At 45.6% G+C, this 27,572-nt stretch overlaps 1 protein-coding gene across 1 annotated transcript in view; it reads right to left on the bottom strand.

Moving 5' to 3' along the window:
* The window catches only part of LOC138583003 (polycystin-1-like), a 569,194-nt gene that overhangs the window by 433,970 nt on the left and 107,652 nt on the right, over window positions 1-27,572 (bottom strand). Inside the window, exons 2-6 of the mRNA XM_069654860.1 lie at window positions 12,558-12,629; window positions 12,288-12,359; window positions 5,157-5,338; window positions 2,525-2,826; window positions 897-1,278 (exon numbers count right to left, since the gene is read on the bottom strand). Of these exons, the coding sequence (XP_069510961.1) occupies window positions 897-1,278; window positions 2,525-2,826; window positions 5,157-5,338; window positions 12,288-12,359; window positions 12,558-12,629 (1,010 nt within the window). The remainder of the gene's footprint in view (window positions 1-896; window positions 1,279-2,524; window positions 2,827-5,156; window positions 5,339-12,287; window positions 12,360-12,557; window positions 12,630-27,572) is intronic.

Here is a 27,572-nt window from a genome sequence, read left to right on the forward strand (position 1 = left end):
AGCGTGTTGAAAAGTGGCGGTGATGGCATATATTGTGGGCACAGGAATCATGAAAATGTGTTTTACAGTGAAATTGCTGGGACGTATTGTGGCCACAGGCATTATGAAAATATGGTGGGTGAGCTTGCCTTTATTAGATAGGTGCTATGCTACAGAAGCGATTGCCATTTGTGTGGTTTTTTACCCAATTTTTCATAATAAATATGCTATAAAATGCACAATTTCAATCCATCACTTTAAAAATGCTCTTGTGTCAGAACTCATCCCACCTGCCCCTGATCCCCAGCTGGTTGGTTCAGATTTCCTCACAATGCCTGGCCACTCTCACAAAATTAGGGGCAAAATGTAAGCCCCTCACTGAAAGAATTCACCAGCTGGCACTGCAGACCCCAGGCCTAAAATCACCATCTATACATGCAAGAATGCCAGTGAGCAGGAGCCAATGTTACTGTTCTTAATACTGGAGTGTTTATACCATGCCTCATGCAATGGGCCTGGCTTCAGATACATATGGGTCTAAAGTATATAAAAGCTCATGACCGGCATAGCCACCCATGTGCGCCTTTCATCACACTTTAGTCAGATGCTTCTTTCCCAACACTCATCAAGCCTTCCCCATCCACCAGAGTCTGCCCCCTAGTGCCCTGTTGATGCTGACACTGCTCCACTGACAGAGTCTGTTTCCTACATGTCTTCCCTTGGTCATATAGTTGGAGAAAGGGATAGAAATGGGAGTAAGCAGAGGTCTTGAGTAGGCAGTAGTAGTGGACCAACATTGCAGGTGCCTACATTTGATTTCTCACACTGAATTTACATCGAAGTAGTGCTATGAGATGGGGGCCATTGCTTGTGCCCAGAGAGGCCCCGCCCACCACAGATGAAATCAAGCACCTTACCAAGGGTTTGCAGTCCATCCAATGACTCCGATTTCCAAAGAACAAAGAGTTCCGTGCCATGCTGCACATGCATCCAGATGTCAATGTTGTGGCCAGTTTCTACCACCGCTGGGCATTCCAGCTCCCCCAAGGACACGGGCATGGACACAATGATCTCCACCCAGCCTCGCAGCACAGTCACGCCCACCTCTGTCCAGGCTGTCACGTTGTAAGCGCCAGGAAGTGTGTACTTGTGACTCGCCTGAGCCCTGCTGGTGGTCAGAAGGCCACCGCCATCACCAAAGTCCCAGTGGTAAAGCACGGCCGGAGGCATGGCTGAGGCCGTCAGACTGATTGATTGGTGCACACTGCTGTGTCTTGGAGCAGAAACCGTGAGCGTGGCCTAAATGAAGGAAGATTCCAAGAATTGCAGTTTAGTACAGATACAGCTTAGGGCAAACCAGGTCTGAGCCACTCACCACCCCTAAATTGTAGCTATTAGATGGCGCTCTCTGACTCTCTGGCCCTCACTGTCACCGGCCTCTGCTTCACATTAGACAATCTGTCCATCCACCTCCCCCACATAGGCACCTGTGCCACACACTGGAGGCACTGCTCCTATCCCATCACAGACATCCAAATATCCCACTCAGGAGTGCCGGCCCCTTTTCCCCTGATGCCCCTCTTTCTAGAGTCCAGAGACCCTCACAGCAGCAGCCTGGCAGTGGGTGAGAATCCAGCTCGCATCTGGGAAGCTGTGCGATCTGCCAGTGTGTGCAAGGCTTATGTGGGGAGGCATCTTCAGCTTTGGGGGTCTGCATCCCCGTGCATGAGGGTTGCATACATGTATGTATTGGATGTATTAAGAGCTGGGAAGCTATGGCGTGCTGCACATAGTGGGCACGCCTAGGGGTTTATAGCCAAGGTATGGGGACAGCAGAGGCAGTCAGTTGGGTATTAATAAGGCTTTTATATATGACATTCTTTCAAAGTGCACTCGCTCCAATACTGAATTGGGCTACACTATTAACCCCACTCCGCAGATTGCCTCTCCAACACCCGGAGGAAGTCTCTCTCCCACCTGCTGAGATCTGCCAGTGTTACTCCCTGGTTTGGACTATCAGACATTCTCAACAGGGAGCTACCACTGCAGCACATTACAGGGGTGGGGGGCGCACTTCCCCACTCGTGTCCATTCCCCCCTCAGTACTCTATCCATCTCATCCCCCCTCTATACAGACTTCAGATTTCTATTTGATATGTTCTTGGAGGAATTAGTTCCTGAGGATATGAAGACATTAGCACTAGCTGTGTCCAAGCAGTGAATCTTGCCCTCTTTCTCAGTTATATGTGATTTTACCGACCACAATTACAGAGTGGTAAATTTCATTGCAGACAAAATACCGACTGGGGGGTCCCCACCCAAAGCCTCCATTCCTTATAACGCCATCCTGACCCATGTTAACCCCTTTACCCAACTACCCTTTATTTATTTAATTAATGTTTGCACTGTTTTTCGGTATCATGGTCCACTCTGAAATGTACCACTCTGTAATGTTTTAGATATATTGACTGGATACCTCTTTCTCTTGCTAGCCACTTTCCCCATTGAAGGCGTACCAGACAGAGCCTGCTAGCTCGGGTCGTACCTGGACTGCGTGCACAGTGTGAATGACAGTCCTGCCGCACACTTGGCTCTGCACGGTGTTGGAGCACACAGCTGTGCAGTCCTGATCCGCGGCACCCATCTGTGGTTGCCTTGGTCCTTTGGTACCCAAAGACCCGCAGAGGCAGTAGTTCTTCTCATCCAGGCCATAGTACGACTGGCCATCCTGGAAGCACAGTTCATGGCAGGATCCTGGGGTGTGCGGCTCAAGGCTGATCATGGAAAAGTAGAGTGCAGCATCCCTCGTGCCTTTGGGGTCTGCCACACAGGAGATGTACGAGTCCGCTGAAAGACCAAAAGAGCAGTGTTAGTACCAAACACCACAGCCAGTATTACCGCATGGAAAATGGTGCAATTTCCTAAGATGCCGGCACTTCTAAAAGGCTGCTATGGAAAGTGCATAGCCAATCAAATGTTAGGAGAGGATATGGCAAGGTGCTATTGGAAATACCAATGGCTTTCCTCCACAAGAACATCTGTCTCCTCAAGAAAGGTCAATCCCAATACCTTCAAGGATATACAGGTGAAATTCTTATGCGTTTATGTGTAAGGTTATATTTATTTATTTATTGTGTTTTCTTAACTCAACACGTTGCCATGTGGCCGCTATCACGTTGCTGGATGAATCTACGGGGCTGTAGAAACTCAAGGGGAGCGGCTGCGTCTGTAGGAACGTTGCTTCCGCCATCTTTCCGCACTACATCAAGAGTCATGAAGCCGCAGTTTCACATCTGGGCTTGGGGCTTAGCTCCTGGCCTGAGTGATGGCAACGGCCTAGGGCGTAACAGAGACTGCTGTCATGCGCAGTCTCAATACAAAGTGACGGGCTGTCTCCAAGAGTCCCCTCTAGTCTTTTCTTCAAGCTGGGACGAGAGGGGTACAATTCTGCCTTTGGCCACCCTCAACAGGACCGTTCTGACTGTTTGACCTCAATAACATCAGGGCATGTGAATGTCAACAAATGAACAACTCTCAAGAAACTCTCCCGAAGACTAGAGGCTACAATTGTGGGATTTGTTTGAACTTGATTATAGCAACAACAAAAAAAAGGTTTTCTTCCACTTAAGGAATCTTGCAAATTCCCTGTGCTTATTTGTTGTCTTGCTTATATCAGCGCTCCTTTTTTAGGTTGCAATTTCTGTGTAATGTTTTTTGAATAAATAAATACCTTTATGTTGATCGACTTTATGAAATCCTCATGACTGTGGCTGTTAATTGAGAATGGGGTGGACGTGATCCCTGTGATCTACTCAGATAGAGCCAGACTACCAGAACTTTTAGAACAGCGAGTGGGATTCCCGGCTCAAAGGGAAGAGGGACCATAAGGATGCCAGTGACTGATGTGTTACTGTCAAATGGAAAACCATGAGTGCCCTGCGCCAGGGTGCCAGCTACTAGGAAGTACATGGCACCATAGCTCTCCGGTGACATGGAGCCCATGGGATTTATAGGTGTGTCGGGTCATGGTCATTTGGTCCCCTGATGACATTGATGGACCATCGAAACACACCCCCCAATATTTGAAAAATGACAAAATTCACAATTTTGGGGAGAAAGCAATTGCTCTTTCTCCCATGTTCATGCTCTAAAAAAGGTGCATTATTTTAGGGTCGCTAGTGGACAAATCATCAACAGTGTTACGCAAAAGCTTAGGTAGCCCCCCCAAAGCAGGGCAGACCACCAGCTTGCTGAGACCATCAGCCTTAGGGGAAACCTGGGGGTACAGAACAATGGTTGGCATAACTTGTGATCTTCAGGAAGAGCCAAGAAGCCAGTACCGTGTGCCACCCACAGGAGTGTCTTACCACAGGGCTGAGTGGTGAAACCTGGTGTCTTCATGAAGAGCCAAGAAACCAGTACCTTGTGCCTACCACAGGAAGCGTCTTACCGCAGGGCTGAGCAGTGAAACTTGGGGTCTTCATGAAGACCCAAGAAGCCAGTACCTTGTGCCACCCACAGGAAGGGTCTTACCGCAGGGCTGAGCAGTGAAACTTGGGCTCTTCATGAAGAACCAAGAAACCAGTACCTTGTGCCTACCACAGGAAGTGTCTTACCGCAGGGCTGAGTGATGAAACTTGGGCTCTTCATGAAGAACCAAGAAACCAGTACCTTGTGCCTACCACAGGAAGCGTTTTACCGCAGGGCTGAGTGGTGAAACCTGGGGTCTTCATGAAGAGCCAAGAAACTAGTACCTTGTGCCTACCACAGGAAGCGTCTTACCGCAGGGCTGAGTGGTGAAACTTGGGGTCTTCATGAAGACCCAAGAAGCCAGTACCTTGTGCCACCCACAGGAAGTGTCTTACCGCAGGGCTGAGCAGTGAAACTTGGGCTCTTCATGAAGAACCAAGAAACCAGTACCTTGCGCCTACCACAGGAAGCCTCTTACCGCAGTGCTGAGTGGTGAAACCTGGGGTCATGAAGAGCCAAGAAACCAGTACCTTGTGCTTACCACAGGGCTGAGCAGTGAAACTTGGGATCTTCATGAAGAACCAAGAAACCAGTACCTTGTGCCTACCACAGGAAGTGTCTTACCGCAGGGCTGAGCAGTGAAACTTGGGATCTTCATGAAGAGCCATGGAGCCAGTACCTTTTGCCTACCACAGGAGACATCTTACCGCAGGGTTGAGCAGTGAAGTTTGCACGGAGCAGGTCGCTGCTATTGTCCGCGCTGCTGGAAGTTGATGGGTAGGAGCATCGAAGAAGCTGGTGGTCCTGGATGAGATCCCCGCGCTCTCGTACCCAGGCCGCGAGCCAGCTAAGAGAGCAATCGCAGACTAGGCTGTTCGAGCCAAGTTTCCTAGAGGTATGGCAGGGGGGATTAGACACATTGATTAATACATACAATTAGATGCTTGAAGTTCTTACAGTGCATATACAGTGAGAAAGAGGCAGTGCACAAAGGAGGCACAGTATGGTGCTGGGAGGTCACGAGTTACCACATGTGGGGTAGCTCAAAAGGCACACTGGTAATTGACCATGCCACTTCTATGCCATGTACAGCCTCATATACCCAGCTTCTACCATCACATGCCCACGGACAGCCTTAAAAATCCAAATATTACCAAAACATGGTAGATGCAGTTCAACTGCATAGATACTGCCAGTATGTGCCGGGTAAAAACATATATGCCGCGATATGCCGCGGTCTGATCCTAACTTGTGGGAACTGTCTCCTTACACATTGATTAAACTTAGTGCTGCGAATTGGTGTTTAACTTAAGTGCCAGGCTATTATGCAAGTCAATGCAAAAAGGACGAGCATACTCGTCCTTGGCACTTAACAGGTCCTGACACCACAGGGGTACAGCAGTAGAGAGTAACACAATCCACAAATGGTATGGTAAGCACATAAAAAAAGGCTTCTGCCCAGGTCCAGCCTCATATCTATAGGTATAGTCTTTAGATGGCAGAAACAAGCGTATTGCCTATGTGTAACCACACGTTTATTCTTCATTTAATGGGCATTCCTAAACAGTTCAGGCAGAGCCATTTTCACTTGCGACAATGAGAGGAGGCAGGGTGATCATACATGACACATGAGGTGGACAGAGGCGGAAAGATGAAGCTGAGGTATAGCGAGATGGAAGACAGAGCAGCATATTACACGTGGTCAAGATGTTGGTAAGGGAGGCACAACAGGCACGTCTTTCTATTACTTCGGAGAAGAGGGGTGAAAGGGGCATCGTTCCCCAAGAGTGGAGCCTGCGCTGAAAACCTATGACCTCTGGGGTGCTTTTATTTTAAAACCTCGTTACGGCTACAATTTGTAATCTGGAGTACTGCGGTTCTTGAGGACTGCTAGATCTTGAAACAAGCTTACATGTAGATGGCCTCCATTTACAAGGATCCCCCATCAAGTGTCAGAATGGGTGTTATTTCATTCTGGATAGAGGGCCAAAGGGCTACATTTCCCAGAATGCACTCTGCCTCACTCATTATAGTTGCCCTCATGAGAACACCTGTCCATTCTGCATAACTCAGTGAAATGGCGCCAGGAGACTACCAATTCCACAATGCACTGCACGGCACTCAGGAATGCACATAAGGCTACATTTCCCAGAATGCATGCGGCCCAAATAAGTGCAGGAGCCCCAACTAGAACTACATCGACCAGAGTGCACTCTACTTTATCCTGGAGAGTATGTGCCATAGGACTACATATTCCATAATGCACCTTTCTCAAATGGGAAGTCAGAACTATGTTCAGAGTTTTCAACTTTTCAGTCCTTTTAGCCCGGGTCCTAATCCCACCAAGACGCACATTAGTTGAGTCTTGAGGTAGGGGTTAAGAGGGGTGTGTTAGGAGTTAAGGCGGGGAAGGTTACATTTGAGTTGAATCCCTCCGGCACAAAACAAGAAGGTAGATAAAAGCTGGCTGTCCTTTATTAATTCCTACTACCACAGCCATATTGATGGTTTCATAAACCATCTTTAAAGCTATGCATTTAGGCCGCTGACATCATGTGACTTCCTATTTGCACTGCAAACCCTTTCTGATGTGTTTATATATTTTTTTAGATAGGTTAATTCTGGCTGAGAGGTAAGTCAATTTTCAGCTAGACTTAAAATGGGTGGAGCAGAATGATCAAGTTGTCCCTGGTCAGGCACAGGGAGCCATGTAGTCCTATTTTCTCCTTTGAATTCTGGGACTTGTAGTTGTCTCACTATAATTGCAGGTCGAAACATCAGAAAACGCTGAGGGAAACACTTGGTTTGATATAGGACAACTAGGGTGCTCTGGGAGAAGCATTACATGATTAGGTTGTTCCCTGTGTATCATGGAAACAAAAGCCCCATCCATACCCTTTCCGGCCGAGGCTAATTTCATTATCCAGAGAAAATCATTTACCCTCTTAATACTTATTTTCCTGTATCTGCCAGCATTTGGAAATGCTAAGAATGAAACTAAACACCAAAATGACATGCCAGGGAAGAAGTTACCATTTAAGAATGCCAATATATGTACACGTGTTTTACAAAGCTGGGTTAAATTTAAAATTGATATAACTTTACACAAATAAAAATAATGGTGTGATACAGTTTGCAATACAAAGAAATGCACTGTTTCTGTGCAATTTACGAGATTTTGGAAGGTTTACTTGAAGGGGTGTTACAGTTGTGAGACTGGAGTCAAATATCACCCATACCAAGCAATTTAAATGAGACATTTTGCCAACATCCCCAGCTAACATAACAAGCACAAAAGCAGTTTCTAAATGATACACACTAATGCTGTCCTCCTGCTAATGCCGGTATAAAGTGCTGTTTATCATCCCACGTGGTTGCAAACAGGTGAATAACGACCTCGGTGGCATCTTGATTGGGTGTTCTAGTTAAGGAATTGATCCAGGACTCAGCCATTCAATAAAGAGGGCTTTATCTGTTCCCGTATCACAATAAAAAAGAGAAAAAAGGTCAACTAAAAAAGAAGCATGTGTGGCTTTAGATGGCCAAATGCTAGAGCACTTCCCTAAGAAGTCACAAGAATGCAATTAAAAAATCAGGACTGGAGGCGATTCTCAGATTGTACAGAATGCAGTCTCGGGAGGATAGCTCAGGGGCAACGTGCTCACCTTGGAAGCAAGACTACACAGAGCAACACAGGTTCGATCCCCGGGTCCGTGCTTAGAAACCTCTGGGTATTAAGCGTGTTATAAATAACCTATCATATCATAGCATATCTTGATAGCTCAGAAGTTCCTCTGGTCCCCAATGCAATCTGACACTGATCCTGTAGAGTTGCCCTTGGTTGGCTCATAAAAACAGCACTACCTCATCTCTTGCCAGGTGTTAAGCCAGTCTTGGCTTTGATTTTGCATTCTGGTACTTGTAGTTTACTAAATTTCAAGGACAAAGCGAACAATCAGCCAGCAGTTCACAAGGATCTATCAGGATGCAGCACTGTATCAAAATAAGCAGCTTCTGTACAGTCAGCACACGCTTCTGGAGTGAACACTGCCTCAGTGCCACCAAAATAATAAAGTTGCTTTGATCAGCAATCAAGGGCCACAGTGAACCACTGGAAAGGAGGGATGGTGGCAGACTGCTGATGGGGGTCTGTTCTGCTGGGAAGGCACTCAACGAGTTGACTGAGAGTAACTGTGCAGGGGGTTCCCTCCTCCTGGATCTAATGGTTTGATTGGGTACTGCTTTAAACAAGTTCTGGAAGCTCATGCAAGTGTAGGGTCAATATGCCTAATTCCCAGTAGCTCGGTATGTGGTATCTTGGGAGATGTAGTTCCTGGCTGTAGTGTATTAAGCATGACAGCATCAGGAAGTTACTGCAGCTCCAGGCTTTCCTTTGGATCTCTACAGTAAAATGGGCGTCGTCTTTTTGGGATGCAAGATATCCGATATCACGGCATAAGGAAGATTCAAAATTGCCTATTGGGGTTCCAGATCTCCAATATGATGACCCCTGGTCAGAGAAGTGCTGAAAAGTGCATATGCCTGTTCCAAACCTTCAAACATGCACGTTTTTTGGGGGGTAGCTAGAGGAATGGCAATCTCCTGGCACTGGCACTGTTTCTGTGCCCCCTGGCCTAAAGAATGATTTATTACTCATTGAAAAAACACTGTGGCCCTCAAATCACTTTGGTTCCGGCTCTGTGTTTAGTCCCAATCACTTTTCAAAATGATGAAACCAGGCTACTGTGGTCACACCTTATTACTGCGCCAGAAAAAAAAAATATGCTGGAGACTAAGTCCAATTGCTGTTGTGTGATAAGGAAGTTTAATTGATCTGCCCTATGGATTACACGTGTTTCGGCAAGGTGCCTTTCTCAAATCAGGGTTCATCCAACTTTATTTCTCTTGATCATTACTGGAAGTGTAATAACGGGGATCAATCCCAACTGCAAATATCATTGCCGCGTCCCGCGTTCAAGCGAAGTGTTGCTGTGGTGAAACGTTTTTTCTGGCGCAGTAATAAGGTGTGACCACAGCAGCCTGGTTTCCTAATAAAACAAACGGAGTTGAGGAACTCGAAGTCTCCGTTCTATGGCACACCAATGTGACAGTGCACATTTTTGCATTTAATCAGGTCACGGGGGTTCTAAGTGATATCAACCCAAAGTTCCTTCAAAATCTGTCCACTTTTCAAAATGATGACTGCTTGTACAGTGGGAGCCGCCACCATGATTCATTCCTGAAAGAATGGCCATTTTGTCCGTTTGCATCAGGAAATAAAACATTGTTGACACAAGCACTTGCGATGGCATCTTCAGAAGGCTTATTGTGGAGGTGACTGTATTCTGGTTGTATTAGCATGCAGTCCCCGGAGCAGTAAATAAATAAATAATCTAAAGTACAGTGAGAACTGCGAGTAGGGTAGCGTTTTAATACCCCTCCTGTGGTAGTGAACTGCTATTGTTATTATGGTATTTATTGAGCGCGGAGCTGGCTTCGAGAAGCAACGGAGCGCTTTGCAGAGGTGTACAACAGTACAGATGCATAACGGAGCGCTTTTCAGGGGTAACAGCAGAACCGATATTCAGGGGGGGGGCGGAGGGGTAGGAAACTCCCTTTCTTCTTGCTGTTCCTAAGCGTCCTGTGCATAAGCTCACGTTCCTTTTCACTCTTAGCCCTTAAGCACTGGAATTCTTTACCCTTTCCATGAGACCTTCTTCCACTCTTCTTTTGGCTCCCTCATGTCTTAAAACCTTCTCTCCTTCCTGCTATGTGCCTGTCTCTAGTGTTTTATTATTTTCTTTCTTTTAGCAGACTTTTCTAGGCTACCCTTTCGCCCCTCTTGCGGTGGACAATAACTGTTTGTTATGATCGCAACTGCGCATGTGCACCAGAAACCGCTCAGAACGGGCTTGTTTACCATCCGAGGTAACTGGGACAAGGCCATTGGACAAAGGTCAGTGGATCATGCTGGCGCAGGCCGGATCAGACAGGCAGCCGTTCATAAAAGCCAGAAGTCATCACAAGGGTGAAGCAAAACCCTTCGACCACTACCCGCGGCTCATCACTGCAAAGACCCTGTGAAACCAGCCCTACTGTGACAAGACCACACAGGCCAAGAAGAATACAAACCCACGACTACATACTCAACCCGAGAAGATGGAGTAAAGAGGCTCAAGCCTCGGTATCCAAAAATCACAGCTGATGGCTAAAATCTATCAGCAAGGAGAAGAACAAGCGCAGTAAGGGTGAAGACCACACGCTTCTCGCCTGAGGAGGTGCGACCGGAAGTACATTGCCATAGAGAAGATGGACTCGATGAGTCTGATTGAATACACTCTTGGCTTAAAGTAGGCGGTGGGATAAAATCACCGGAAAGGCCCGGTCTAGATGTTCTCGATCTTTCAATGGTCATGTGGACAAGAGAACGGGTCTGGAGGGCGGGTTGGGTCAGTTAGGAGGGAGCGGGTGAATGGGCCGGATGGTGTCTGTTTTTACTTCCAAGCCAACTATTAAGTCACATTTGTTTATACGATCACCGGAAATGAGAATGCAAGTCCGATTACTCCGACACACCACATGCATTTGCTGTTTGTCTGCGTGTGTGCATCTCTGTGTTTGCATTTTGCTTGCGTGATGTATTATGTCTCATATTGTAAACTGTGCAAAGCCATTATTTCTACGAGTAGGAAAGGCACTTTTGTATGCAGTACGTAGCAATAAATGCGGAAGGCTCAGTGAATTAGGTGATTGCCACTAGTTATCGCATTCCTTCTTCTTCCCACCCCAAGGAACCATACTTGTTTTACCCACCAGCTTTCACAGGGGGTCTCCTTCATGTTTCCGGGGGCATTATCGCAAAGCATTTGTGTTGCCTCACAGAGGGCAGCAGGGCCTAGCGTGTAAACCTAGGGAGCAAACAGAGTCCCAGTGGGCGCAGGAGGAACAAGTACATCTGCCCTCCTCCCCCTTAAACGGGGGCTTTGCAATTGGTAACATTTAAAAATGATGGGCAAATCACAGGAATCTTCCTCGTATTTAAAGTGAAGAACAAACAGTGAAAAATAGAGGTAGAGAAAGCAGACCCCCATGGGTAACCCCTTGGGAATGGGGTAAGTGGAGAGGCCGGTAGAAGACCCCCAGGCATGAAGTGATCAGCAAATTAGAAAATGCGGGGATGGGGGGGGGGGCTATATGTGAGGTTCACAGATCCTTCCACTGAAATCATGCCCAGATAATACTGAGTTATGCTTTGTTCCAAAGAACCAAAATTAAATAGGCAGATGGAAAGAGAGAAACATAGATGTCTGCACTTGCACTTGCCACCAGCTAGCCGTACTTTTACTTATTGTTTTAGTTATTCTATTTATCCCATGTACTGCACTGTTCCCTCCTCCTTCCCCCAGCATTTTCCCCCTTCCCCCTTCCCACGCACTTGTGCGATCTGAATGACACCTGGCCTAGTAAGATCGTTGTCTCTGTCTTCCCCCTCCAGTGCCTTGTTGCGCCTTGAAACACTTGTGTTCGGCGCGTTATAAATGCCATCTCATATCATAACATATCATAACATCCCCTTGGCCACAACACTCCCAGTTTTACGAAATCCTTGTGACTTGTAACACTCCCTTTTTCCACTAGAGGCAGCCATCACCACACTGGAAAGGTAAGGAGAGAATGACAGGGGGCGTGGCATGATGCTGTAGGAGAATGGAGTAAAGAGACAGATGGGCGTGTAGAGAGGAACCTGGATTAGGACCAGAAGCAGAAGGAATGCAGACAAGTGCACTTGATGTCTTGCTCATAACCAGTAGCAGTAGAAGGTGGACATCTCAACGTACAGGCACTGCAGCTGCCGCAGCGGTTGGAAGGCCCCCTCCTGGATGGTGCGGATGCGGTTAAAGCTCAAATCCCTAAAGAAAGGTGCATAAAACAATTATGATGGTAAACCGCCTCTGTTTGAGAGTGGAGTGTATAGAGTGGGTAGTCAGATTGCAGGATTAGAACATTTTAGAACAGCTGGGACGATACTTGGCAACCATACATGTATTACCACAACATGGAGGATTACCATATGATTGACAGGTGGATAGGAAGAGACATTTACTCACAAAGCGATAAGTTCTGGGAAGCCAGCAAAATCCCCCACTTGCACCTCCCTCAGCAGGTTATGGGAGAGATCCCTGTGGGGAACAGAGAAAAATAGGACAAAGGTTAGTGACGGTGCACAAACTGCTCCTCCCCACCAACCTGAATTGCCACTTCCCACCAGAATCTGTGCCCACCTTTCAACCAGACGTTTCGGCATCTAACTGGCTGAGAGGATAGCTTAGGGGCAACGCGCTTGTCTTGGAAGCAAGATAACGCAAAGCAACACCAGTTCAAATATTCCGTTCCCACCAGGGGTCGGACTGGGACAAGAAATAGGCCCGGTCACCCCAAAAAAAGTGGCCCACCCCTCGCCTAAAAAAAGTGGCACCCTGGTTCCCATGCTTAGAGATTGGTCCCCAGTATTAAGCCTGTTCTACAAGATAAATTCATTAATGAACCTCTCCATCAATTATTGCTTTTACATTTCTCTACGACTGCTTTTTTCAAACAGATTTCACAAGCCCCATGAGACTCCCCCATAGAAGACGCAATATTTCATCTCTCATCGGCCAAGATTCCACCTCCTGAAACAATCCCCCTGGAGACCAAAGGGATTCCAAGACTTGCATACCTGATTATACTGGTTGCAAATGCTCAAGAAAGTCTCTCATTGGAGACTGAGGGCTTTTTGCATCATCACTGAAGCTGCATTCCAAGCCCTTTCTTGGAGTAAGGGGCAGAGACACAGAAAACCCGAGAATACTCCTGAATCACTGGTACCACACAAAGAGAGAGGTGACAGGACACCAAGGGCCAGTGAAGCAAGTGCTGGGGCTGACCGTGGCTGATTGTGATGACTCATTAGTGTAGATATTGGTGCTTCTACTCTACTCTCTAATAGAAGGACCAACCGTAGCCTACCGTAGATCAACCAAGAAGAAGACAAGACAGACATTCTGAAGTAGTGATACTATTTTCCAATTGCAAACAAAAGCTCTCTCAGAGGCAGTGAAAGCCATTGACAATCCTGGGTCATTGTGGGATCAGGAAGGGGCTATCTTTGAATCGGCCTTTGAATCAATCTCAGAGGACTGCATCAAAATCCAAGGCCATGTTGCTTCATATTATCTCGTCTCGTGATCTTAAATAAACACTTTGCACAAAGGCTTCATATTGGTCAGACCAGTGAAGCACAGGAATAGAAAATTGCCTGTAATTGATAAGATCAGTGAGGCAGTGATCCTGAATGCAGTTCACCATTCATTGGATTACTGAGGTGTTGATCAGGACTAATAGATTGTGTAGCTTAAATGTATGGAAAAAGAACATTCACTGGAGTATTGGGTAACAGAAAATAGGCTGAGCTCGGATCTCCAGAGAGGTTTTAGAGAAAGTAAGGGCACTTATACATAAATATTGTGTTCAGAAAAATCTTTTTTATGACTAGTTTTTTATTTTATTTTAAAGGTGCCTTCAATAGGGTTATAAGCAAGACACTTTGGCAGGCTTTGGTGACACTGAATATCCCCCAGTCATATTTGACAGCTGTTAAGTCTGCATACACAAACATTTCGGCATAGGTTAGGTTTGGAAAAGGAAGGGAATATATGAATATGTTTATGTGGGTAGCGGGGTGAGGCAGTCTTGAGTTTTGGCCCTGTTTTTGTTTCCTTATAGATTAATTTGTATATGAAGCATACATAACTATTTATTTTAATTCTTAATAACGCGCCAGATCACCCAAAGGCCTCAAGGCGCACATTCATGACAAACAGTGGACAGAGAACAGTACAGTACAGCGTCAGAGAAAGTGTAAACTAGATCAAGGAGCCCTGAAGAGAAAAGTTTTCAACTCCTTTTTGAAGTCAGCAAGAGACGTGGTAGACGTGGTCATTTCAGATCCAAGGGGATGGAGTTCCATGTGGCAGGAGCCAAAAAATCAAACATTGGTCCTCATTATGAGTGTGGCGGAAAGGCAACAATGGCGCTGGTAGTGCTACCAGTGCCGTTGTTACCTCTCCACCACAGTACGAGTTCGCTCGCGGCTGCCGGACTGCACGCCTGGTCTGACCAGGCGTGCAAACTGGCACCCACGAGCGGAACTCATGATTGCACCGGCACCATTATTAACGGTGCCGGTGCAACCATGCTCCCGACCCCCATTCATACCGCCAGAGTTGTAGTGAGGGCCATTGTCTTGACAAATTTGGCTAAACGAAATCTGGGTTGGCTGAATTTGGCCTGGTCAAGTGACCTAAGAGTGACCTAAGAGATTGTGATGGCACATAACGCTCAATGCGCTGCGAGGGTCATGCACTTAAAGGTGAGTGTCAAGATCTTAAAGGAGATGCAGTGCTTGACAGGCAGCCAGTACAGGTTTCTTCTGGCTTTGGTGATAGACTGCCATCTGGGGATGCCAAGCACTGCTCTAACCACACCATTTTGTGTGACCTGAAGGACGGCGAGATTGGACTGAGCAGTGCCCGCCAGAAGACTATTCCAATAGTCAAACCGCAAAATAACCAAGGCAGAGGCTAAGATGGACATGTTTTTCACAGAGAGGAATGGGTGCAGATAACCTAGCTGTTTATTGATCCAGCAACAAGAGGCACAGGTCTTGGCTACATGCTGCCTCATGGTGAGCTCGGATTCGAGCGTAACGCCAAGCGTTGGATGGTGACATTCGCAATGAAAAAGTTGGCATACTCCAGGGAGAGGTTTTTCAGCATGTGATTAGAGGCAGTGATGAGAATCTCAGTCTTATCCGTGTTGAGAGCCATGGAATTCACCACCATCCATGAATTAACGATGGCGTAGATCGGATTGATGGCCTTCGGAATACTGCGCGTAGGTGCCTGATAGTTCAAGGATGACCTGGGTGTCATCGGCATATTTGGTATACCGGACACCCAGGTCATCAAGCATCATGAGAAGAGGGAGAATATAGATATTGAAGAGTGGGTGAAAGGGATGATCCCTGCGGAACACCCCATGTGAGTAGGGTAGGGGAGGAGCAGGCATTGTGAATGGCAACTTGAGCATTGTGAGGACCCAAAAAGGAAACAAGCCACTGTGTTGAGATAATAGAACAGCCCACCAGTGATTGCAGCTTAGATGCCAGCAGCTCGTGGTCAACCAAATCGAAAGCGGCCGAGAGATGGAGTAACATAAAGAGCGCTGGATGACCTCGGTCAATAATGGCCGACAGCTTGGACTTCAGGTCGAGCATGGCGGTCTCGTTGCCATGTCGCGCCCGGTAGCCGGATTGGCGTGGCCCTAAGATGGAGTTTTCCTCAATGAATCTCGGCAGCTGGAAATATGCCACCCGATCACCTTGAGGAGAAACGAGACATTGGTAATAGAATGGTAGTGCTTGAGCTGGAGGGGTTCAAGTTTATCTTTAAGAAGGGGAGTGATCCAGGCTTCTTTCAAATCCATTGGAACCCGACCATCCAGAAAAGATTGGTTGATAAGCTTGGTGACCCAAAGGCCGATGGTGTCAAGGCAACCAACCAACAACCTAGAGGGACAAGCATCGCCCTTGCAGGTGGTCAGTTTCATGTCCAGAATGATCTTAGTCACTTCCGCCACCGTGCAGGGAGTGAAGGAAAACATAGGCTTGGGGGTGGTTTGTTGATTTGTGGGGGCTGTGCTGGATGGGTACAAAACAGGCAAGGGTGTAGGAATAGGAGCATCGTAAGGGATGCTGGACTCCAGATGATAGGCAACTTTAGCTGTGAAAGTGTCATGGATGGTTTAGCAATAACCACAGAAAGTAGGAAACCCCTACTTCAGAGACATCTAGGGTAAGTCAAGTATTAAACAGGTGTGCTGTTCAGAGAAAAGGAACAACCTTAATCTAGTGTTCCGTATGGAAGGGAATGGGTGTGGAGGCAAGAGGCTACAACTGTATACTTTGATTAATCATTATTCAATTTTATTAATTAATTCATACAAACATTTTTTGGAAAATATTTCATAAAATACAATATAATACTATTCATCATAATACATTTCAAACCGTGAATCATCAATTTCATCAATAAGAACCATGTTTTTACAAATTAAGGTCTGTGCAGACCAATTCTCAGAGAGTCTTTCCAGCTTCCTCATTTGTAATTTCCTAAATTTAAATAGTATTCTTTCTCTTAGTTCACACATGGCAATCTTACTCTTGGTTCACAAATAACAATCTTGTAGAGTAAGATTGCCATGTGTGAACTAAGAGTAAGAATACTACCAGTGATGGGACAAAGTTTTGGGTTTAACGCACCTAGTGGTAATGGGAGCAAGGTCCTCCATAAGAGAATCAAGGGTGGTTTGTGTATGGGCTGAGAGGACATGCCAACTATCATAGTTCATTTGATGCCAAGCCTACCTCTCAGTGCCTCTTAGACTGTGATGTCCCAAGAATTGGAGGAAAGAAATTTAGGATCCTACTTTATGCAGACAATGTTATATTTGTATGAAAAATTGCAGCTTGAATCAAAAATCAGCTTAAGGTTCTAGAATGATATTGTGATTAATGGGCTATAGAGGTTAACATGAAGAAGACTGTCTTAATGGTGTATCATAAATTGAGAAGAACAATTGTGTCACTTAATTATGGATTTTGAGATCATGTAGGTCGATCAATTTGATTATTTCGGCCTGCCATTATCAACTAAGGTATATTGAGGTGATATGCCCCGAGGTGGTGGACCCACCCTGTGGATAACGGCCCGCCGCCCAAGCTAAAGGCCTGAGTAAAGTGAGGGTCCCTTAACAAGGGTGCCAGGCCGTTACCCACAGGGTGAGCCCAGCCAGAGAGAAAATACTCTACCAACATGGCCGCAAAGGATTAGGAGCTCAGGGCTCCTTATGGAGCCCCTCATTCAGTTCCTTGCCGGCCAGAGCAGGGATGGGAGCAGCAGCAGTTGCAGCGGCGGGACTTGCCACTGCAGTGAACAGGTAAGTGGGATTGGGGGTAGGGATTTCTTTTTTTAAAGCGGGGTTGGGTGAGGGGAAGATGGTGCGCAGGGGAGCCGGCCATCAGGCGGCATGGAACGCGTGAATTCACTGGTAGTGTCAGCTCGCGTTCCTAGCCATCTGATTGGTTGCCCCCCCGCCCAGGATGCCAATGGTCAAACCAGGTGGAGAGGAGTAGTTGCGTTTTGAGAAAATGAGCAGACGCAACACTGAAGAAATTTGGTAGTAAATTAGTCAAATCAGCCCTTTAAGTATACATGGCACAGGTGTGTCAACACATTATACATGGCTGAACTGTGGGGGCACGCACGAATTAGTGCTATTGAAGTAAGTGGAAAGAGCTATTACAAAATATGTTATGCTTTCCTGAAGTGGGCTTGTAGCTGATACAATATACTGCGTTGTTAAAAATGGTTTTATTCCAGGTGTGGATTAAAAGTGGTGAAGATTTAAAGTACCACAAAGATGTTTTATGGGAAATCATCAATAAATGGGAGACCTTTCAATGGATGTGAATTACCTTTGCAAAGTCAATTTGATATGATCTTGATTTGTTATATTTGTGGAATATGAATTATAACTATTCACCATTCAATTACTTTCAATTACTTTCAATTACTTTAAATTACTTTAAAGTACAAAATTAAGTAATTTTTTGAAGAATGGGCCGTGAAACATTTTATTAACAGGTCAGCTGTAGGCCTACAACCCTTGAATTATTTATGTTTTGAGGCCTTTTAGGATATCAGCCATACCTGAAATTGATTGTACGAAACCTATATGTAAATTTCAGTTTTATCTGCGGCAACTAGCAAGTGTAGCGGCTAAGTGGCTATAGGATCAGATATACATACTGTATGCATTTATCTGCAGAATCTATCTCCCATTCTTTATTTCACTGTCCCCTAAATACTGATTTTAGGAAGAAGCTACTTACTGCATTCACCATTATGAATAAGGTAGTAAGTATAATGGAAGCAGCGTCTAAAGATTATTATATGACAGTGGCTACAGCAACGTTTTAGAATTTGGCCTGGCATCTTCTAAGGGGACCTATGAATTGAATTGCATAAATAAATTTGAATTTGATTATTCGTTTTTTTGTATATTGCTGTTTTATTGTATTTATACATAGAGTGTCTTTAAATGTGTGGGTATAATGCTTTTATGGATATATATTGTATCTGAATAAAGCTGATTGAATGAATTGAATGCTCATGGGTCAAGCTTGTTTGGTTGGCTCACTGGCTTGGTTTAGGGGGAAAATGGCCTACAGATTGTGCCACCTAATTGTTTGATTTTGAACACACGTAACAACAATCAAATGGGGGTGCAGCTGCAGCGGTGCTCTGCTTGAGGCACTACATCCTCTCAGCCTGTTTCACGCAGTAAGAAAAGTCCATTTGATGTTGCCATGTCTTCTGTTGGTCCATGCTAACAGTTTCAGAAGTGTGAATAACAGAACTTCCCCCATGAGGCTCTGCCAATTCCCCCATCAGTCAGGCCAAGATCCAGGAAGTCAGTTTATGGTATTTTGACCCAGAAGGAAGAACCCCAAAAACTGCTTGAAGCCGGATTGTCCAAGCTACCTTCTCGTGTCCTGCATCTGTCATGAGAATCAAGGTAGACACACATGAACATTCTAAGAACCCAGAGGACGACCAAATAGGAGCCCAGTGGATTTGGGGAACTTATTGGCCAAAGTTGATGGTATTGGGCCTCATTACGACCCAGGCGTTAAGGGTTAACGCCGTCGTTAACCCTTAACGCCTGATTCTGATTTTAACGGCTGCTTTTAGCAGCCGTTAAAATCCATGGCGCTAACCTGCCATGATGCTAATTACGCCACCGTAATTTACGGTGGCGTAATTAGCGCCTTCCCCACTCCCATTATGCCCTATGGGGCAAAAATGGGAACGGGGAAGGGAAAATGGGAAATGGGGATTTACCGCCCCACTCACCTTGGAATGGGGCGGTGAATCCGCCATCCACCATGGTGTAAACATAGTTTACACCATGGTGGTAAAGTTGGCGCAATTAGCGCCTGGGTCGTAATGACCCCATTGTGTGTTTATGAGTATGTGAGGAGAGATCTCCAATGGCTGTAGGCCAGATAGGTGAAGAGAAACGAGGTGCTGTAGAAGACACAGAGATCCTCCATTCCGGGGTGGTCAGACAGAAAGTACTTCTAAGTTACAGAGGCTATAGTATTTCCCAGTAGGATCCACAACATAATAATAATTTAGCGCTACGAAACCCTCAGGTATCTGAGAGCTTCTTATTATTACCCACGGTGTGGTGTGTGGTGCTCATTTATCAACCTCGGAAGGATGAAAGGCTGAGTTTGTCCCTGACAGGATTCGAACCTGCACCAGCAGACTCTGCACAGACGTCAAAGCGAGCGTTCTATTCGCTGTGCTATCGGACCAGCTAGCCAGGTTCTAGGATAAGACCTTCTCCCCAATCTCTGTTCTTAGTCAATCCAGGGACTATTACTCTCTTCATAACTCATTTGAGGGTAAAGACTAAAACTCTCTTCCTAGCCCTCCAGCTATATTAGAACCCAATGACAGAAGCAATAGAACAGCCTTCTATTCCACGGCTACAGAGCAACAAAAGCATATCAGGAAACTGCTTTCCAAACCTCAACCAGAAAATGATCAGGAAGAACTACCCAAAGTAAAAGATGTCCCTCAAAAGATTATTTAAGCAGCTGGTCAACAACCCGATGGATACAGGGGCACGCAAGGCACAGAGGAGGATAGGCAACCTTTGGTCCGGGGGCAAGTACAATTTGGTATAGTGACCCATGGTCCGGATGCACAAACACATGTCATGTAGCGCCAATCTTGAAAAATCTACATTTGTTGCCTATTGATTAGAGGATTATATTTAAATTCCTCAATATTACACACAGAGCACTTTATTCTAAGACTCCCACCTATCTAGCAAACAAGCAGAAAACCTCTGAAGGAGATAGAGGGGTAAGGATCCGTGAAGTGCTAAGGTTGGAAGAGCCTAAATATGAAAGGACAAATACCTTGAATTGTTAATTCTCATTAGCAGCAGCAAAGCACTGGAATTAACTTCAATGAATTAATATTGACATCTGATTTTTTAAAATTCCGTCAACAAGCAAAAGCATGGTTGTGGGAACAAAATGCTTTTAACTGATTGTGAAGACAATGTTTTATCTTTTTTCGGATTTTATGATTCACATTTTATCAAGGTTCTATGACAGTTTTATTAGTGAGGATGATTAACTGTATTTTTAGTGCAGGAAATATTTGTATCTAATTGATGTTAATGTTTTGTAAGAAATTGATTATATCTTACCTTTGAAATGTGTATACAACATTCCGATGCACCTTGTCTAGCTTGAACTATGTCAAAACTATAAATATATAAATAATTTAGCACCCCCACCTCTAAAGCAAATAATCTGAACACCAAACTCTCCCCAACCCACACATTCTTAAAATAAATGTATATATTTATAAATGATTGACATGACTTTACTTTTATGCAACATAGCTTTCTGTTATTGTTGTGTCTCTTAGAGACCCGTGCCCCCAGGAACCACACCCACATACCAAACATAGTATAATGATTTAATCAGGATATCATTTGGTGAAATGGGAAAGCTGGGATCTGAACCTAGGTTTCCTGGTGTCCAAGTCTGCAATTTGGCAGCAGACTGCATCTCCTTCTTTCCCATCCCATCTTTCGTTGTAAGTCAATGTTAAGAGTTGGGAAAGCTGGAGATTTAATTGATAGAGATAGTACAAGACTGACACCTGGTATCATGTCTCCCCACTAGTATGCATTATATAAATGGTTAATATTGTAATTTGTTATCGAGTGGCACTATACATTAGAAGCCCATATGAGTGACACTTTCCCTAGAGTGCAAACAGGTAAAAATCACTGCCAGGTGGTCCTACTTTTGATAGCTAAGGAAAATAAGATACATAATGCACAGTGAGGCAAAGAATTTGCCCAGAATCACATAATGTGTGAAATCTGGAAGGGAGGATTTTTGCCCTGATTTCCTGCTTCCTTTGTGTACTATTTAGGCCTCAAATGGCACTTCACCTTCTCCTATTCTATATCCAGTTTTCAAACCAACAAAACGCTTTTTGCAAAGTTGCTACTCATGTGCTAAACCAGTATATTGTTCAATACATCAGACTTTCAAATTGTTCGATGGTTCTGGATTTCAAAGTACCAAATCACATGGTAAACCAACCTGACAAAATAGAATGAAATTCCAAAACAAACACACATTCAAAAAGAAAGAATGCATCACTTCAACAAAAAATGAAATGGGCTGAGCCAGCCCACAATTGGGTGCAGTGGTTTACAGGTTGGGCAAGGATCCCAGCAACAGCCACTCAATCTGCTGAGCTACCTTGCCAGATTTGTACATCTTCTGGCTGATGGTGGAGTAGACATCGTAGGACCCTACCAAATCGTTGTTGTGATTAGTTATTTGGTCCTGTACTGCCTGGTGGTGGGTTGTTTGGACCACAGATGCCCTTCTGGATAGTTAGCATCTGGGGGAACCTCCCCAGCTCTGCTCTGCACCCAGGGTTTGGGCACTTTCAATGCATACTTATTAAACCTGTTTACAGAACATGGGTATTTTCTGTGAGTGTTTTGCCCCATTCTGCATATGCCAAGACTTCACGCCTGCAGAGTAGGACCTGCGAAAGTATTCCGTAAAAAGATTTGAGTATTAGTTTTACAAAGGGCGGATAAGTACTAGTTATTTGTTGATGGTATAAAGGGCTTTTTGTTGCAATTCTTTTATTGCTAGTTCGAAAGTTTCAGAGACACTTATTTTGAGGCTCAGCTATGGGTAGTCTATGATGTGTTTGACTTTTTTACCATCAAGAATGAATTTGAGTTTGTTTGGTAATGTTTTGTTTTATTTCAGAAAAACCATGGTTTCAGAATTGTTCTTATTTGCCTTTAGGGCCCATGTCTTGCAGTGTTCTCTGAGGATGCTTACTTATGTTGTGCTGGAGCTCTTCTGTAGGGACAGAGTCATCTCCATGTGACACGCATTTTATGTCTGTGCCAGTTCACATCAGACGTAGTGCCTGCGATTTCTCTAGCAATGCTGCCAGGGTATTGTTATAGATGTTGAAAAAGGTTGGACTGAGACGGCAATCTTGCAACCTGCACCCACTCAAACACTTGGAGATCCCCTTATGCTTCACCATTGACAGCAGCCTGTCCTGCCAGAAACAACGAGCCAAGAGGGCCCAAACAGTCTTGCTCCGAATCTGCACCCTTTGCAAACTCACACCCTTCATCTCGCCATAGGACTTCATGACTGTAGTGCAGGCCCTTACGGTCTCTGTGACAAATCAACTTCCAGGGCACCAGTGGTCCAGGGATGAATATCGGTTTCTAAATCATCAACCAGCCCCACACTTCTAGTACACCAGAAGGTATCCGAATAGATTGGAAACACAAGCAAGTTATAAACCTCCTTATCCAATTGTGGTAGTGTGGACAGAATGGCAGGCCTATCTCTGAAAGGTCATGGGTTGTTGGTAAATTGCAACAAAGCGAAAACATTATTATTACCCAATGATAAAAGGGACTGTACAGTCAAGGTTGTATACAAACATATACTTTTTTATTATCACAACAGACAGTTCTAGCACACTACAAAATACAACCCACCCTGTAAAGGAATGCAGAGGACTCACACCCTTCATCTCGCCATAGGACTTCATGACTGTAGTGCAGGCCCTTACGGTCTCTGTGACAGATCAACTTTCAGGGCACCAGTGGTCCAGGGATGAATATCGGTTTCTAAATCATCAACCAGCCCCACACTTCTAGTACACCAGAAGGTATCCGAATAGATTGGAAACACAAGCAAGTTATAAACCTCCTTATCCAATTGTGGTAGTGTGGACAGAATGGCAGGCCTATCTCTGAAAGGTCATGGGTTGTTGGTAAATTGCAACAAAGCGAAAACATTATTATTACCCAATGATAAAAGGGACTGTACAGTCAAGGTTGTATACAAACATATACTTTTTTATTATCACAACAGACAGTTCTAGCACACTACAAAATACAACCCACCCTGTAAAGGAATGCAGAGGACAGAAAGTTTCAAAGAAGGAAAATGGATGCACTCTGGATACTGACAGGAGGGTAGACGGTGTAGTAAATAGTCACAATAGTTCAAGGATACTTGGTTTCAGCACAAATGGAGCAATGGGTCGTAAAATGTCACTAGGTGCCTTAGGAGAAGGACCACGGGGATAGAACCACAATGTACCTTGTGCTTGTAGGTGTTCTTGGTGCTTGACAGGGTTGAGTCGGTTTCAGGGTGCTTTGCAGCTTCTGCAACAGAGTTCAAGACGGGAGACAGCTGTGGGTATCAGGCAGCAACCAGTTCGGCGAGCGAGGCTGGATGGATGGCTGCATTCTCTCAGTGCTGGGTGGCGGTTCTGAAGCACTGGTCGAGGCATCTCGGACGGCTTTAGAGACTGCAGCAGAGCCTAGCAAGGCATGCTGTGTGATGGCTGGGTACCGGTCTGGAGCTACTGGAGGGTCCTATCGATTCGGTATCTCCCTTTGTTCCATGGGAGATGTTTAGGGGAGGGATCTTGCTTCCTTCTTGGTTTTTCTGGCCTTCCTTCTCTGGCGGAAGATGTAAGGCAGACCGTACGTTCAGCCAGGATCCAATGATGAGGTCTTCTTGCTACTCCTTTCGAAGTCTTCAGATGATCCGCCAAAAGAGGGGCTCGCCACTCTTTTAAAGACAAATGGACCACAGGGATCGTTGTAGGCTAAGCCTATCCTAATTAACCAATTGTGGGTCCCCACCAACAATCTCCTTTATGTGTGAGGCCATAACCAGAGTGCTTTAAAACAGAAAAGGTAAAGGGGTGAAAACATGTAATACTAAATCCCACCCATCTTCCGGTCTTATCTGGATGAAAGGGTCCCTCAAGTTAATGGAGCTCTCTGTGGATCCTGATTAAAGCGGCAGGTCTCCCTTGACGCTGCAGCAAGACTATACTTTCTGACTCTGTCAAACCACATACTCGTACCTTCTGAATGGGGCCCCCATCGGGGGGTGACTATTGTAAACGTGTAGTCCCAGGCATGACATTTCGCTGTCAATCGATATTGAGGGCTGGAGCTGGCATTAGTTTGACACAGTTGCATATGAAAGGTTGTTGGCGTTCCCTGTCTCCTTTGTTAGTCACTGCAGCCAGGCCCCGTGTGGGCCTGTTTGAAGTACATTCTATTACTACGTTAATTATTCATCACTGCCACCAGCTGCAGGTCTCAACAAAAGGACAGGGCAGATCCATGGGGCCTTTATCGGGTAATCAGGTTGGCCATGGCAGGTGGAAGTTTTGGCCCTTCCCCTTCTGGAGATGCATTGTATTCTCCACCTGTCAGATCCCAACTAAATATGGCAGGGGGACTGCGCCTGTAGGCGGTGTCCACCCAGAGTACACAGGTATATGTGTATGTAGTGCAGTGAGCATAGGAAAATGTGTGCGTATTAGCCCCACACATTTTCTGGCGGTTGATCTGCCATCATCCAATTTAATTTAAAATGTTGAAAAAGCCCAGCCGAACACACACCCACCATGCGGATGATCGAATGCTAGGAGGAGAAATGGCCTCTTGACAGGCTCTCAGCCACCCACTTGGCTCTCCTAAAAGTAGTCCACCATGCTGCATCACATTGTTCCACTCTCCCCGCACTATAGCCACAGTGAGCGTCCCCCTGTACCCTCCCCGAGTCCCTACAGCACACTTCCAAGCCTCTACTTCATCCGAAAACTCTGAGGGGTCTGGGACGATCGTCTCCCCTCCCCAACACTACATTGGGGGCCTCTCAGTAGTACTCTTTGAACTGTCTCTCTGCTTTGTCTCTGGTGTTTCTCTCGGTTATGTTTCCCTGGAATGGCCCTCTGAGGCATTTGCCTCCCAAGGGTGCATCAGGGCTTTTCTGTTTTGTGTCTATGGGTTGAATCTCAGTCATGTCTCCAGTATCTTTCTGAGTTGTTATCACAAGGGTGCCACTTGGATGTCCATTATGTGTCCCGGGGTGGCTCTCTTGGTTGTTGTTGATGCCAACTGAGGGTGCATCTCTGCTGGATCTCTGGAGACACTCTCGAGCTTTGCTCTGTTTTTTCTTGATGAGTAAGTCCTCCAGCATTTTTTTCTAACAGAATATTGCATGCCGATTTAGGAAATAGTCAAGTGCCCAGTACCATTATTCAGTACATTGACGATTTGTTGGTTTGTAGTGAAAGCAAGCAGCATTGCCGAAAGGACTCTATCACCCTCCTGCAGCTGCTGGCGTACAAGGGGTACAAGGTAGAAAAGGCGAAGTTGCAATATTGCCTCCAGGAAGTGCTCTATTTATGTCTGTTGATATATGTCCACAAAATGATACCTGATTGTGGCACTTTAGTGCGCAGCACCCCCACCCCAAAACCGTCAAAGAGATGCAGACATTTCTAGGGTTGTGTAATTACTGTAGGGCATGGATTCTAGACTATGCGGGATACACCAGGCCACTGTTGCGGGGCTTTAAAGAGGCTCAAGAGAATAACAATAAGATTGCATGGACGGAGGACTTGCTCACCAACTTTAAAGCCCTAAAAGAAGTGATTTCCACTGCCCCAGTGCTGGCTACCCCTGATTACACACAAGAGTTGTATCTCTTTTCCCATTCAAACGGCCAATTGATGACTGCAGTACAGACACAAAAGAGCACAAAGGGCCACAATTTGTTGGCCTATTACAGCGGTCTGCTAAATTCTGTAATGCAGGGCCACTTCCCATGTGAACAAGTGCCTGTTGCAGCTGCATTTGCGATTGAGAAAAGCTGCACAAATGTCATGGGGTGCTCTGTAACACTACGTGGAGCATGCAGTGTTGCCATTTTGGAGCAGTCCAAATCAACTTTGACCATGCAGAGGGCGTCCGCGTATGAGATTATACTGTTGAGCCCAAACATTCATATTGTGAGATGTAAAACTGTAAATCCTGCCACCTTTTGGACAGAACAATGCACAGGGGAAGAACTTCTAGCACATGAATGTGTAACATTTGAGGGGGAGGAGGATGATAACCTGAAGCCAAGCGATAGCCCCCTTGAAGGGAGGGTGCTTTTCATTGACGGGTCAGCAACTATCGACCAGGGCACATGTTTGAGGCATACAGTGGTCTGCCTAGTGGACGTGGTCTATGAGATAGCGGTGCAAAAGAGATTACCCATGCACTATCTAGCTCAAGCAGCAGAACCTATACTGCTCATTGAGGCACTTTTAGCATCTCAAGTGTGCCATGTCACCATCTATTCTGATTCGGCTTACGTCCTCACAATTTAGGAGGGCTGACGGGATCCCATTACAACATGCAGCACTGTTAACTAAGCTAATTGAGACCCTATCCCAACCCTCCTTGAGAGCGGTGGTGAAATGCACCAACCATACTTATAATACAGATGAGATCTCATTGGGTAGCACTGCTGCGGATGTGGCGGCCAAGGAAGCAGCATATTTACCAGTGTTGATTATCCCTGATTACCCAGTGGTAGCGCATAGTAGGGAACAACTGCCAGACAACTGTAGAGGAACAGTTGGATGCATTATCCCTAACTCCCGCCCCCTCACTACCGTCATACTGGAACAATAGGAGAAGCGCTCTGTATGGGACCCCATATATTGTTGCTAGACACATCAAGTGCATGAGAGACGATATGCACTCAGACAGCCATACCGAATGTACCCTCACACTGAAAGTGTGTAAGGATGCTGTGTGGAAGGATGTCAGCACGCAACATTGGACATCATGGGGAGCTGATTGAAACCTGATGAGGGCAGAGTGTTGTCATGAAGACGATAAAAAAACCATACTGAACCGATATGAAAATACTTAAGAGACACAATGTAACTGGAGTAACAAGAGAAACATGTATGAAATGATAAAGTAATCATGAATGCAAAAGAAGAATAAAAATACGCAGTAACGCAAGGTAGAAATGACATATAGATGCTTGCTTT

The sequence above is a fragment of the Ambystoma mexicanum genome, chromosome 3q, assembly GCF_040938575.1.
Source record: "Ambystoma mexicanum isolate Mex_15411 chromosome 3q, UKY_AmexF1_1, whole genome shotgun sequence".
Classification (NCBI taxonomy): domain Eukaryota; kingdom Metazoa; phylum Chordata; class Amphibia; order Caudata; family Ambystomatidae; genus Ambystoma; species Ambystoma mexicanum.